This window comes from Podarcis liolepis (genome assembly GCF_965112155.1).
Source record: "Podarcis liolepis genome assembly, chromosome: 2".
NCBI lineage: Eukaryota > Metazoa > Chordata > Lepidosauria > Squamata > Lacertidae > Podarcis > Podarcis liolepis.
This window is the reverse complement of record NC_139555.1, coordinates 125,514,844-125,529,937: the sequence shown is the minus strand read 5'-3', so window position 1 is coordinate 125,529,937 and position 15,094 is coordinate 125,514,844. Positions and strand designations below refer to the sequence as shown.

The 15,094-nt window shown below is 46.8% G+C and overlaps 2 protein-coding genes across 5 annotated transcripts in view; both read left to right on the top strand.

Moving 5' to 3' along the window:
* The window catches only part of LOC310701156 (uncharacterized protein), a 61,050-nt gene extending 46,366 nt beyond the window's left edge, over window positions 1-14,684 (top strand). For all 4 annotated transcript variants that reach the window (XM_083491540.1, XM_083491541.1, XM_083491539.1 and 1 more), the window contains exon 4: window positions 9,993-14,684. In XM_083491540.1, coding sequence (XP_083347666.1) covers window positions 9,993-12,367 — 2,375 coding nt within the window. In that variant the 3' untranslated portion in view covers window positions 12,368-14,684. The remainder of the gene's footprint in view (window positions 1-9,992) is intronic.
* LOC310701187 (uncharacterized protein) overlaps window positions 1-15,094 on the top strand; it is a 267,686-nt gene that overhangs the window by 227,904 nt on the left and 24,688 nt on the right. The gene's annotated exons all lie outside the window — the stretch shown is intronic.

Here is a 15,094-nt window from a genome sequence, read left to right as displayed (position 1 = left end):
GTTTTTTAAGAAGCAGTTTAATAACCGCCTCTTTCATCGGGTCTAGGAAAGCTCCCTCACAGAGGGAAGCATTCACCACCCCGCAGAGCCCAGAGCCCAGTCCTTCCCGGCTCGCTTTTATGAGCCAGGATGGGCAAGGATGAAGGAGACAGGTGGTCGGTTTCACTCGTTCAAGCAGCCTGTCCAGATCCTCAGAGGTAACAGATTGGAATTGATCCCATGAAACTTGACTAGACTGGCCTTGCTCCCATGGTGGAGTCTACCTCCTTCCAAATCTGAGTGACTTTATCTGCAGGAGATCTTGGGGCCCTTATTGGGACCTGATGGTGCAGGTGGTTCCGTTAAATTATGAACCACCTGAAAGAGCCTCCTCCTGCTGTTTGCTGCAGATGCAATAGAGGCAGCGAAGAAGGTCCACTTCGCTGTTGCTATTGCCACTTGCTAGGCTCGACATTGAGCTCTAACCTGTGTCCGGTCTTATTCAGAATGAGTTTTCCGCCACCAGCACTGGAGCCGTCTCAGCGATTGTTTCATTGCCTTCAGCTCCAGGGAGCTCCATGCAATCGGAGAGGGCGCTTTGAGGCCAGACAGTCAGTAGCCTGGTTAACTCTGCATTCCAGTGGGCCACCAGGGAATCAGCTGAAAGGGCATCAACATGGCATAAAACATTCCCTACCACTCTCTGGAAACCAGTTGGATCCATTAAATAGCAGGGGCGGACCATCTGAATCGGTCCCATCTCCCTGCAGAGGGGAAGGGTCGGGGAGAAGTCCAGTTGCACCAGGAAGTGATCTGTCCATGGCACTTCTTTTGTTTCGCTTTTACCTAGTGTCAGATCACCCACATCACTAGAGGTGAACACCAGGTCCAAGGCATGTCTGTGACTATGAGTTGGGCCAAACTTATTCATGTCTGTGACTATGAGTTGGGCCAAACTTATTCAGGGGCCATGGAAGCCATGCTTTCCACAAAGTCCTGAGTGACCCCATGTAAGGTCATGTTGGCATGGATGTTAAAATCCCCCAGGACAACCAAACTAGGTGTCTCCAGAAGAACATCCACCACGACCTGAAGCAGCTTGGCCAGGGAATCCTTGGTGCAGCGGGGAGGTTGGGACACCAAAAGGAATCCTGTACTGCCCCTATTGCCCAACTTCCAGAACATGCTCTCAGAAAACTGCGTCTTCCCAAGAGGATGCCTGGTGCAAGGTAATGACTGCCTAAAAAATCACTGCAACCCCCCCTCCCCCGCCACCACCTGTATGACCTGGGTTGCTGTGTGTAAGAGAAACCTGGTGGACAAGCAGCAGCAAGCACAGACCAATCTGCTTCATCCAACCAAGTCTCAAGCCAGATCAAGTCATAGATGGCAGTGGTCTTATTAATCAGTGACCTAGCATTGCACAGCAGCACCTTTACGTCATATGGGTCTCCGTTGCTGATTCCAATATCCTTCTGGTCAAGACCAGACCCAGAGGCAGAAATAGTATTCAAACAACGACTGAGCCTGCCTCCTCGGTAATGACATGGTCTAAGACATTACCTAGAGGAGGCAGGAGAAAATGGACTGCAGAAATCTAGCACTTTCAGAAGAGAGGGAAGGTGGAGAAAGTGTGTCCCTCCAGATGCTGCTGCACTGTAACTCCTATCATCCTGGCCATTGGACGTTCCTGCCTGGGTTGATGCTAGTTTGAGTTCAGCCACATCTGGAAGACTATAGGTGCCCCACCTCAGCATAGAAGGTTTTTCTCGGTGCTCAGTGTTACATGGGAGTTCAAGGTGGAACTGGATACTAAGAGACAATTTTCATATATATCTACATATTTATATCATCTATATCTAAATCTTATTTACCATTTTCATAATAATAATAATAATAATAATAATAATAATAATAATAATAATAATAATTTATTATTTGTACCCCGCCCATCTGGCTGGGTTTCCCCAGCCACTCTGGGCGGCTTCCATAGAAACCAAAAAAAACAGTAAAATATCATACATTAAAAACTTCCCTGAACAGGGCTGCCTTAAGATGTCTTCTGAATGTCAGGTAGTTGTTTATCGTTTTGACATCTGCTGGAAGGGCGTTCCACAGGGCGGGCGCCACTACCGAAAAGGCCCTCTGCCTGGTTCCCTGTAGCTTTGCTTCTCGCAATGAGGGAACCGCAAGAAGGCCCTCGGCGCTGGACCTCAGCGTCCAGGCAGAACAATGGGGGTGGAGACGCTCCTTCAGGTATACCGGGCCGAGGCCGTTTAGGGCTTTAAAGGTCAACACCAGCACTTTGAATTGTGCTCGGAAACGTACTGGGAGCCAATGTAGGTCTTTCAAGACCGGTGTTATGTGGTCTTGGCGGCCGTCACCAGTCTAGCTGCCGCATTCTGGATTCACTGTAGTTTCCAAGTCACCTTCAAAGGTAGCCCCACGTAGAGCGCATTGCAGTAGTCCAAGCGGGAGATAACTAGAGCAGTGTTTCCCAACCTTTTTTGGGCAAAGGCACACTTGTTTCATGAAAAAAATCTCGAGGCACACCACCATTACAGCTCCGTGACGTCAGCGCGCAGCGTCACGCCGGGAGGGACATGAATTGCTAGCAAATTACATAATCACCTCCTTGAGGGCTGGCTCATCTTCTCCGAAGGCAGAACCCCATTAATTAACAGCACAGACTCACACCATAGCCAAGACGAGGGGGGAAAACCTCAGTCATGCACAGTCATGCACATGTGGGGGCTAAATGAGGACGAAGACCGGGCAGAGAGCAGGGTTCAAATCACCCCACCTGGCCAGGACAATCCCTGGGTGCTCCCTTGGGCCACTCGCCTGACCCACCTCGCAGGGCTGTTGTTGCGAGGATAACACGGGGAGAACCACGCGCGCCCCCGGGAGCTCCTTGGAGGAGAAAGCGGGCGATGAATGCAATGCACGAAATATATGAGAGGCGACCAGGTTTTGCAGGTGAGGGGCCCCCGCCAGCCTCCGCTTCCAACACCCGGCGCAACGACGCCGAAGTTTCCCCCCGGGCTCGGCTCGGGGAGCAGCGCTGCTCCCCCCCGGCTCCCCTTCACCCTCCCGGCTCTCTCTGCCGCCCACTGGGGACCCCCCTCACCTGCCAAGTCCGGAGCGCCGGTGGAAGTTGCATGCATGCATGCAGGGCGCCGCATTGCCATTGCATTGCACTGCACTCCATGCAACGCCTGCACGCATGCATTGCCTTGCACGCCCGCCAAGGGGTCTCCCCGCGGTCCAATGCGTCCCCTCCGGCGCGGATGCAGCATTGCAAAAATAAACACCCCCCCCCGATGCAGCCCTACCTGGGGGGCAGCCGCCGCCGCTCCGCCTCCGCGGGGATCCCCGGGCTCCATCCTGCCGCCCAATCTCCGCGGGGGCGCAGGCAGGCTGCGCGGGGTCTGCGCGGAAGAGCCCCTGCCCGCCCGGCCGCCGCCGCTGCGCTCATTCCATGGCCGGGAGAAGAGCACTTCAAACAAAACGCCTGGCCTGCCAGGCCACGCTGGGAAACGTAGTTCGCGCACCCCGCGCGGGCGCGGAGCCCAAGGGCGAGGGGACTACGGATCCCGGCAGCCCCCGCGCCGGGGACGGAGGGGGAGAGGCCGGGTGCAGGGATGGAGGGACGGGTGGGCGAGCGAGTGAGTGAGTGGCAGCCGCCAAGCCTTGGCCGAGAGCCAGGAAGGGCCTCCCCGGAGGAGGAGGAGGAGGAGGGAGGCGCAGAGCGGGAGGGAGGGAACCCCAGGGGTCATCTAGTGACGGCGCCCCAATCAAAAATTTGACTTAAAAAAAAAAATCTTTTGAATTTTTTAATTTTCCCCGCGGCACACCAGGCAACATCTCGCGGCACACTAGTGTGCCGCGGAACAGTGGTTGGGAAACACTGAACTAGAGCATGCACCACTCTGACGAGACAGTCCGCGGGCAGGTAGGGTCTCAGCCTGCGTACCAGGTGGAGTTGGTAGACAGCTGCCCTGGATACAGAATTGACCTGCGTCTCCATGGACAGCTGTGAGTCCAAAATGACTCCCAGGCTGCGCACCTGGTCCTTCAGGGGCACAGTTACCCCATTCAGGACCAGGGAATCCTCCACACCTGCCCGCCTCCTGTCCCCCAAAAACAGTACTTCTGTCTTGTCAGGATTCAACCTCAATCTGTTAGCCGCCATCCATCCTCCAACCGCCTCCAGACACTCACACAGGACCTTCACCGCCTTCACTGGTTCTGATTTAAAAGAGAGGTAGAGCTGGGTATCATCCGCATACTGATGAACACCCAGCTCAAACCTCCTGATGATCTCTCCCAGCGGCCGCATGTAGATGTTGAAAAGCATGGGGGAGAGGACGGAACCCTGAGGCACCCCACAAGTGAGAGCCCAGGGGTCTGAACACTCATCCCCGACCAACACTTTCTGAACACGGCCCAGGAGGAAGGAGCGGAACCACTGTATAACAGTGCCCCCAGCTCCCAGCCCCTCAAGACGGTCCAGAAGGATGCTTCTTCCAGGCGTGCCTGGAGTTGTTCAGCAACCACACGCTCAATCACCTTGCCCAAGAATGGAAGATTTGAGACTGGGCGATAGTTGGCCATACTGGCCGGGTCTAAAGATGGTTTTTTAAGAAGCGGTTTAATGACCGCCTCTTTCAGCGGATCTGGGAATGTTCCCTCACAGAGGGAAGCATTCACCACCCCGCAGAGCCCATCGCCCAGCCCTTCCCGGCTTGCTTTTATTAGCCAGGATGGGCAAGGATCAAGGAGACAGGTGGTTGGTTTCACGTGTCCAAGCAGCCTGTCCACATCCTCGGGGGTAACGGATTGAAATTGATTCCATGCAACTTGACCAGACAGAGCTCCAGCACTTTCCCGCCCCAGCCCTGCTCCCACGGTGGTGTCTAGCTCCTTCCGAATATGAGTGATTTTATCTGCAAAAAACTTTGCAAAATCGTTGCAGGAGATCTTGGGGTCTTTACAAGGCCCCGGTGGTAAAGGTGGTTCCGTTAAATTGCGGACCACCTGAAAGAGTCTCCTGCTACTATTTTCTGCAGATGCAATAGAGGCGGTGAAGAAAGTCTTCTTCGCCGCCGCTATCGCCACTTGGTAGGCTCGACGTTGAGCTCTAACCTGTGTCCGGTCAGATTCGGAGTGCGTTTTCTGCCACCGACGCTCTAGCCGTCTCAGCGATTGTTTCATCGCCCTCAGCTCCGAAGAAAACCACGGGGCTGTCCGGGCTCCATGCAATCGGAGAGGGCACTTCGGAGCCAGACAGTCGATAGCCCTGGTTAACTCCACATTCCAGCGGGCCACCAGGGAATCAGCTGAAAGGCCATCAACATGGGATAAAGCATCCCCCACCACTCTCTGGAAACCATTTGGATCCATTAAGTGGCGGGGGCGGACCATCCGAATTGGTCCCACCTCCCTGCAGAGGGGAAGGGTCGCGGAGAAGTCCAGTTGCACCAGGAAGTGATCTGACCTTGGCACTTCTTTGGTTTCACTTTTACTTAGTGTCAGATCACCCACGTCACTAGAGGTGAATACCAGGTCTAAGGCATGTCCATGACTATGAGTTGGGCCCAACTTATTCAGGGACAGCCCCATGGAGGCCATGCTTTCCACGAAGTCCCGAGCGGCCCCTTGTAAGGTCGTGTCAGCGTGGATGTTAAAATCCCCTAGGACAACCAAACTAGGTGTCTCCAGAAAACTGGGTCTTCCCAGTAGGACGCCTGATGCAAACTAATGACTTCCTAAAAATCACTGCAACCCCCCCTCCCCGCCCACATGACCTGGGTTGCTGTGCGTAAGAGAAACCTGGTGGGCAAGCGGCAGCAAGGACAGGCCCATCTGCTTCCTCCAACCAGGTCTCTGTCACACATGCCAGGTCAAATCCTCCATCCACAATCGGGTCGTGGATGGCAGTGGTTTTATTCATCATTGACCTGGCATTACACAGCAGCACCTTCAGGTTATGTGGGTTTCCCCTGTTGATTCCAGTATCCATCCGGTCAAGGCCAGACCCGGAGGCAGGGATAGTCTTCAAATAATGACTAAACCTCCCTCCTCGGTAATGACATGGTCTGGTCTTAGCGTAACTCCGCCTCCTGCCCATGATCACCGAGATCGGATGTCCCAGTGCTTCCCCCCCTGTGGAACTTGTCCCAGCCATCGTGTTGGCTGGGGCCTCACTCCCAGGCAGCCCTGATCCCGCCCCTTAAAAACAAAACACAAACTATACAGAACCAATAAAACAACAGAAAACAAAAACAGAACAATTATACTAAAATTAATCCCCAACCAAATATCCATTACACCCACCCACCCCAACAAGGGAAAAAAGGAAAAAAGAAATACAAATTTAAATTGCCACCGACTGCTTGAGGACATTTTAAAACACATTGGAACAGGGAAGCAATTGCAGAACACTTCCCAGCTTCCCCAAAAGTTTGTTCCAAATAAGGGCCTGGGCCACGCCCCCTGGGCCAGTTGGAAAGGCCCTGGAAGGGAGCAGGCCCTGCAGTCCTCACCCAGCCGATGGTCCGAGGCTTCCCTGCAACAGGAGTCCCTTTATAGCTGGGAGAGAGGGCCTGGGCCACGCCCCCTGGGCCAGTTGGAAAAGGCCCTGGAAGGGAGCAGGCCCTGCAGTCCTCACCCAGCCGGTGGTCCGAGGCCTCCCCGCAGCAGGAGTCCCTTTATAGCTGGGAGAAAGGGCCTGGGCCACGCCCCCCGGGCCAGCCGGAGAAGGCCCTGGAAGGGAGCAGGCCCTGCAGTCCTCACCCAGCCGATGGTCCGAGGCTTCCCTGCAACAGGAGTCCCTTTATAGCTGGGAGAGAGGGCCTGGGCCACGCCCCCTGGGCCAGTTGGAAAAGGCCCTGGAAGGGAGCAGGCCCTGCAGTCCTCACCCAGCCGGTGGTCCGAGGCCTCCCCGCAGCAGGAGTCCCTTTATAGCTGGGAGAGAGGGCCTGGGCCACGCCCCCTGGGCCAGTTGGAAAAGGCCCTGGAAGGGAGCAGGCCCTGCTGTCCTCACCCAGCCGGTGGTCCGAGGCCTCCCTGCAGCAGGAGTCCCTTTATAGCTGGGAGAAAGGGCCTGGGCCATGCCCCCTGGGCCGGTTGGAGAAGGCCCTGGAAGGGAGCAGGCCTTGCAGTCCTCACCCAGCCGATGGTCCGAGGCTTCCCTGCAACAGGAGTCCCTTTATAGCTGGGAGAAAGGGCCTGGGCCACGCCCCCTGGGCCAGTTGGAAAAGGCCCTGGAAGGGAGCAGGCCCTGCAGTCCTCACCCAGCCGATGGTCCGAGGCTTCCCTGCAGCAGGAGTCCCTTTATAGCTGGGAGAGAGGGCCTGGGCCACGCCCCCTGGGCCAGTTGGAAAAGGCCCTGGAAGGGAGCAGGCCCTGCTGTCCTCACCCAGCCGATTGTTATTGAAACAATAACAATGCTTCCAATGCAAAACACATAATTGATATTGACTCGCCTTCAACTCCTTCTATGGTTCATTTTGTTAATTTATTTTCCACTACATATTCTAATTTTCCCCATATTTTATCTCAGTTTTATATCCCAGTATTCTTACTGCTGGATTCATTCTTTTACTGTTATCTTTTTAATGTATTTACAATAAGTTTCCAAAATAATCTACAAAGCATTTCCAATCTTCATTTTAAAAATTATTTTTAATTTTAATTTATATACATTACAACAATTCTTTTGCCTAATTTTAACATTTTCAATTTCAACTCCCTTCCATCTCGATTTATGCAGTTCCTTATATTTATTGTCTTCCTTTCCTGCATACTCCAAATTGTCTTAACTTTAATTCTTATTCTATTCTCATATATCTCTCATATATATATATTTTAAGCTGCAGGTTTTTACAATAATCCTGACAATGTCTTCATCTGTTTACAGTTTGTGAATACTCAATAAGCCATTTCCATTCCTTTCTAAAAGGTTTGTTATCTTGATTTCTTATTATTCTGATAAGTTTCACCATTTCTGCATACTCCATTAGTTTCTGTATGCAATCTTCTTTTGTTGGGACCCCTTCATCCTTCCATTTTTGGACAAATAACAGTCTTGCAGCTGTAGTCGTATATGTAAATAAATTTCTATACTGTTTGGGTAGTTCTAATCCTATAATTCCCAAGAGAAAAGCTTCTGGGTTTTTTAAAGGAAAGATATTTTAAACATCTTTTTCAGTCATTATGTATCATTTCCCAGTAAACTTTAACCTTATTACAAGACCACCACATGTGCAAAAGGTGCCTTCTTTCTCTTTACATTTCCAACATTTATTTGACTTTAATTTATACATTTTGCCAAGCTACTAGGTGTTAAGTGCCATCTATATAATTTTCTCTTAAACCATAACATGCTGTAAATTTTATGTCCGGATTCCATAATCTTTACCATGTTTCCATATCTATATTATGACCAATATCTATTGCCCAGTGTATCATTGAAGATTTCACTTGCTCATTCTTTGTCTCCCATTCCAATAACATGGTGTACATTTTAGACATCACTTTAACATTACAACTTAACATGTCTCTAATTGTGATGGTTGTTCCCTAAACACCTGCTTCATATCATTTTAAAATATTTAATTCAAATGATGATATTGTAACCATGTTGTTAACATTCCTGGTAAACCCTTCAACTCTTTTAATTTAAATTCTCCTCCTCTCTTAATAAATTTCTGTAAGTTGCCCAATTAGCCATCATATTTTTCTTTTTCACTGCTATGGCTTCCAAAGGTGAAAGCCAAACGTTCCCAATAAATTTTTATATCTGTCCCATATTCTATACAATTTTTTCCTAATTCTGTGGTTTGTAAAGCCTTTATGTACTTTCACCATTTCAATACCACAGATAAGCTTCATAATATCATATCCGGCAGGGAGAATCCTCCTCTATCTTTCAGTTCTATCAGTATTTTATATTTTATTCTTGTTTTTTCCCCTTGCCAGGTATATTTAGAAATATTTTTTTGCCATTTTTGAAGCAATCTGCCTTGCAGATCACCAGCATTTCCAATCTTCTTCAAATACTATTTTATCTTGATCTCTTATTCTATTTGTCAATCTTCCCATTTCTATACATTCTATTAATTCATCGGCCATTCCTCCTTCGTTGGCATCCTCCTTCCACTTCTGAGCATACACCATACATGCTGCTGTAGTTGCATACATAAAAAGAGATCTGTGATCCCTAGATATACTTGCATCTATTATACCTAAAAGAAAAGCTTCTGGGGTTTTAACAAAGGTCCTCTTAAACATTTTTTTCAGCTCATTAAATATCATTTCCCATAAGTTCTTAACCATCTTGCATGTCGACCACATATAATGAAAAGTAACTACTTTCCCCTTACATTTCCAGCAGATATCTGATTCAGTCTTGTACATTTTAGCTAATTTACTCGGTTTCAGATACCACCTATATATCATTTTCATAAATTTCTCCTTCAGTGTGCAACATGCTGTAAATCTAAAATATTTTCCCACATTTCTCCCAAGCACTCATTTCCATATTATGACCTATATCTCTTGCCCACCCATTATTATAATCTTATCCAAACAATCAAATAACTTCTCTTTAAATACCTGTTTTTTCCCCTCATTTGGTGCAAAGACTCTCACCAATAACATTTTTTCTCCATCAACAATTGCCTGTATCCTGATAATTCTTCCTTGGTCATCTTTAAATAATTGTTATGGGTTCAAACCATGTTCTATATGCATTACCACACTTCTCTTTTGAGTTTTTCTGAGATTATAAACTCTTCAACAAATATCTTGTTTACTAATACTCTGCTGTGTCGACTTGCAACATGTGTCTCCTGCACTAAGAGATAATTTTCTGGGATTATTTCCTTTCCTAAAAATGTGGTACATAGGAGAGGAGAGATTGTTGGAGGTGTTGCTGTGTGTTAAGTTCTCTTGTTCTGTTCCTTGAAATCCTAACAATATTCTCTTTCTTTCCTACTTTAAACCAGGTGATGGAGTAGGCAATCAGAATTTTGAGGGGCCATCTGTAAAGTACTACAGTGTGAGTGAACACCTTAGCACACATCTACAAACTAATGCAGGGGAGAAACCCTTTAAATGTATGGAGTGTGGAAAGAGTTTCAGTGAAAGAGGAAAACTTACCGTACATCAACGAATTCACACCGGGGAGAAACCATTTAGATGTATGGAGTGCGGGAAGAGCTTCAGTCAGTGTTCACACCTTACTATACATCAACGAACTCACACTGGGGAGAAACCATTTAAATGTATGGAGTGTGGAAAGAGCTTCAGTGAGAGTGGAAAACTTACCGTACATCAACGAACTCACACAGGAGAGAAACCCTTTAAATGTATGGAGTGTGGGAAGAGCTTCAGTGTAAGTGGAAAGCTTACTATACACCAACGAACTCACACAGGAGAGAAACCCTTTAAATGTATGGAGTGTGGAAAGAGCTTCAGTCAGTGTTCACAGCTTACTATACATCAACGAACTCACACAGGGGAGAAACCATTTAGATGCATGGAGTGTGGAAAGAGCTTCAGTGTAAGTGGAAAACTTACTGAACATCAACAAACCCACACAGGGGAGAAACCATTTAGATGTATGGAGTGTGGAAAGTGCTTCACTTGCAGTGGGAGCCTTACTGTACACCAACTAACTCACAAAGGGGAGAAACCATTTAAATGTACGGTGTGTGGAAGGTTCCTCAGTAGTAGGGGAGCACTTAAAAAACATCACTTAACTCACACAACAGATAAACCATTTAAATGTATGGAGTGTGGAAAGAGCTTCAGTGAAAGTTCACAATTTGCCATACATCTACGAACTCACACAGGGGAGAAACCCTTTAAATGTTTGGAATGTGGAAAGAGCTTCAGTACAAGTTCACAGCTTACTATACATCAGCGAACTCACACAGGGGAGAAACCTTTTAAATGTATGGAATGTGGAAAGCGCTTCATTGAAAGCGGAAAACTTACTGTACACCAACGAATTCACACAGGGGAGAAACCATTTAGATGTGTTGTGTGTGGAAAGAGTCTCAGTAGTAGGGGAGCACTTACAAAACATCAACTAATTCATGCAGGGGAGAAACCATTTAAATGTATGGAGTGTGGAAAGCGTTTTAGTGAAAGTTCACAACTGATCATACATCTTCGAATTCACTCAGGAGATAAACCCTTCAAATGTATGGAGTGTGGAAAGAGCTTCAGTCGGAAAGGAGTCCTTATTGTACATCAACGAACTCATATGGGGGAAAAACCATATAAATGTGTGGAGTGTGAGAAGAGCTTCAGTTGTTGTGAAAATCTTAATTTACATCAACGAACTCACACGGGGGAGAAACCCTTTAAATGCATCCATTGTGGAAACAGCTTCAGTAATAGCGGAAACCTTACAAGACATCAACGAACTCACACAGGAGAGAAACCCTTTAAATGTATGGAGTGTGGAAAGTGCTTCAGTAATAGTGGAGCACTTACAAAACATCAACTAACTCATACAGGGGAGAAACCATTTAAATGTATGGAGTGTGGAAAGAGCTTCAGTGAAAGGGGGAAGCTTACTGTACATCAACGAATTCACACAGGGGAGAGGCCCTTTAAATGTATGGAGTGCGGAAAGAGTTTCAGTGAAAGTGGAAAACTTACTGTACATCAACGAACTCACACAGGGGAGAAACCATTCAGATGTCTGGTATGTGGAAAGTGCTTCAGTCGGAATGGAATCCTTACTGTACATCAACAAACTCATGTACGGGAGAAATCATTTAAATGCATGGAGTGTGAAAAGAGTTTCACTAAAGGTACACAACTGATCATACACCTACGCACTCACACAGGGGAGAAACCCTTCAAATGTTTGGAGTGTGAAAAGAGTTTCACTTGTAGAGGAAGCCTTACTGTACATCAACGAAAACACAGAGGGGAGAAACCATATAAATGTTTGGAGTGTGGAAAGAGTTTCAGTCGAAGTGGGCATTTTAGAATCCATCAGCGAACTCACACAGGGGAGAAACCATTTAAATGTATGGAGTGTGGGAAGTGCTTCATTGAGAGTGGAGCTCTTACAAGACATCAACGAACTCACACAGGGGAGAAACCATTTAAATGTATGGAATGTGGGAAGAGTTTCAGAGAAAGGGGCAAACTTACAGTACATCAACAAATTCACACTGGGGAGAAACTGTTTAAATGTTTGGAGTGTGGAGAGAGTTTTAGTCAAAATGGACATTTTATAAGACATCAACAAACTCACACAGGGGAGAAACCATTTAAATGTATGGAGTGTGAGATGTGCTTCAATGAGAGTGGAGCACTTACAAAACATCAAGAAGCTCATAGAGGAGAAACCATGTAAATTGAAGGAGTGTGGACTGTGCTTCAGTTAAGGTCATTACATACTCTCACAGGGGAAAACCCATTTAGATGTTTAGAGTGTCTAGTGTTTTCTTCGTTCTTCACATCAACAAACTTATATCAATTGTAAATGCATGGAGTGTTGTTGGTGTTCTGGTTTTTTTATGGAAAGTTGTACACACATGTATTAAAGTAATGAAGGTAGCTTCTCCCGGGAATAAGTATAATGAAAGATATGATGTACTCTTAGGGATGTGCAAAGTGTGAATCTGGAGTGCTGTTGGTGAGTGATGACTGGGCAATAATAGGCCCTTTAGCAGCAAACAAATTTAGTCCTCATTTTGTACTGGAAAATCCTCTTCCAGAACAGGGTGCACTTTCTAATTTGTGAACCCTGTCCCTGATTGACAACATTCACTGCCTAGGACCTGTTACAGAAATGTTAGTGATTTTGTATTAACTTTAAAACAAGGGAAGGCCAATCCTGTTCCAATAGCAGCAGTCACCACACAGTCATTCCTCCCTCTTTTGCATGTGTGAAAAACCTCTTCACACACAAAACTCAGACAAATTTTGGCTGTTCTGTCCTGGTTACTCTGTAGTTCATAAGCCTGAACTTTTATTGTCTTCAAGGCTGACAGCGTACAAATCAATATGGCTGACTTGACCCAACAACCCTTTCCCCTCACACACGCAAACGAAACTCACTGCAGCCTACTTAAGGCAACCAATCATGACCTGGGCCACCCCACCTCTCTCATTGCCAATGAAAACTTAAAAATGAATAAAAAGAACCTACCCATGTGATGCTGACACAAAAACCTTGCACATATGCTGTGTAAAAGAACCAATGTTTACTACCCCCTCTCTCCACCTCTTTCTTCCCCCCTAACTATTAATGTCTCACATTGCGTGTAATATAATATATGAATCTTTATTGTGCTCCAAAGACCCGTAACATAGATTCAGAATAAAATACAGATTCATACAGACAACCCCCTGGGAGAGGAAGACCGAGACGATATTTGTTCAGTCTTGAGTATGATGATCTTTGATACTTATGACTACCAAAAGAAACTTTGCCACAGCCACTGTGATATCATTAGACTTGTCATCCAGAAGATATTTAATACAGTAGGTTTCAGATTTACCTGGGCGATTTGCCAGTAGGGGTTTAATCAATAGATCTCTAGCTTGCTCATATTGTCCGCAATGCAGTAGGATATGCCTCATACAATCGACGTCCTGAGAGCATACACAGAGCCTATTCTGATAAGGGATCCCTCTCAGTCTGCCATTTAGCACTTCTGATGGAAATACATTTAATCTGGCTTTGGTAAAAAGATGCCGATAAGTTGGTACAGACAGATTTTTAAGCTATGCAGGTATCTGAAAATTGTACCTGTGAAGAATTCCTACTGCTATCGGGCCACAGATAACATGAGGTTGAGATAGGAGATCACTATGTGATATGTCCCAGATCCTTTGCCTCAGAGATTCAAGGGTGGTATCGTATCCCAGATGGTACAAGAGTGAAGGTGGCATTCCAGTCGAAGTGGCTTTTCTGACCATGGTTTTCATCCTCGTTGTTTAGGTGTGGAAGTAACCCCTTCCCTAGGCCAAAGACTGAGATCTTAAGCCAGTATCTCAGGGCAGCCCACCATGATTTCGTTGAGAGAGGGCATTCACCTGTCTCTAAAAACAGAATTGCATTTGGAACCTGTAAAAGGGACTGATGAAACTTTGCCTGGAACCCATCAAACATGGAGAATGAGCCATTGAACCAGACGTTTGGGCGTAGACAGATTTTGCATTAAATACCCTAATGGCTGATGGAACATAATGACCTCCCCTTGTATAAAAGAATTGAATTATAGCTAGTTTGCTTACCTGCGCCTTTAGACAGGCGGTCTGCCAATGGTGTTTCCAGGACTTAGAATGATGGAATAGAAGCCCTGGGTACCGAAAGTATTTGGTCTGCTCTAGTTTGTGATCATCCAGTACCCATTACTCGGGAGAATCTTTTTTCAAACACCAGGACTTTTGATTTTTCATAATTAATGGATAACCCATTACCAGAGCAGTAGTCTTAGAATTTCCTTAGTTTGGTAGTTCAGGTCAGGTCTGGATCAGGAGAGGATTGCCGCGTCACCCACATACAGCAAGAGAGGGGTGTTTCTTGTTCCTATTTTTGGAAGATGGCCATCAGGACCCATCGAGTATAACTGATCTGTAGAAAGGACTTTATGAAATGAAAACAGAGGTGTATGTACTTTTGTAACCCAATAAAATCTTTAATAAAATAAAAATTCAAAAAACGACGTCAGTATCTGAGATAGGCTAGATCAGTTCTGGCCTCTTATTGAGGGGAGACCCAACTCAGATGAGCCGCCAGAATCCCAGGAGGAAGCCCCAAAATCTGCCTTCTAGTTCTGATTTCACACTAATTCCCCCAGCCTCAGCCCTGAAAAGCATTTGGGCAATGACCTTTGGCACATAAATCTTAATGTCTGGATTGATTAACTGCCCCCCTTCAAATGGAAAATACCTGTATAGATGCCCAGTCGAGTGGGCAGGTAAGAACTTGACTGAATTCAGATGGGATCTGCATATTTCAGGTATTGTTGAAGGTACAGACTCAAAAGGTTTATCTACAAAACCTCAATGAATTAGGTTCCAAAATTTGAATTAATTCCCTTCAATAAGAGGCCAAACCCAAAGATTTCCA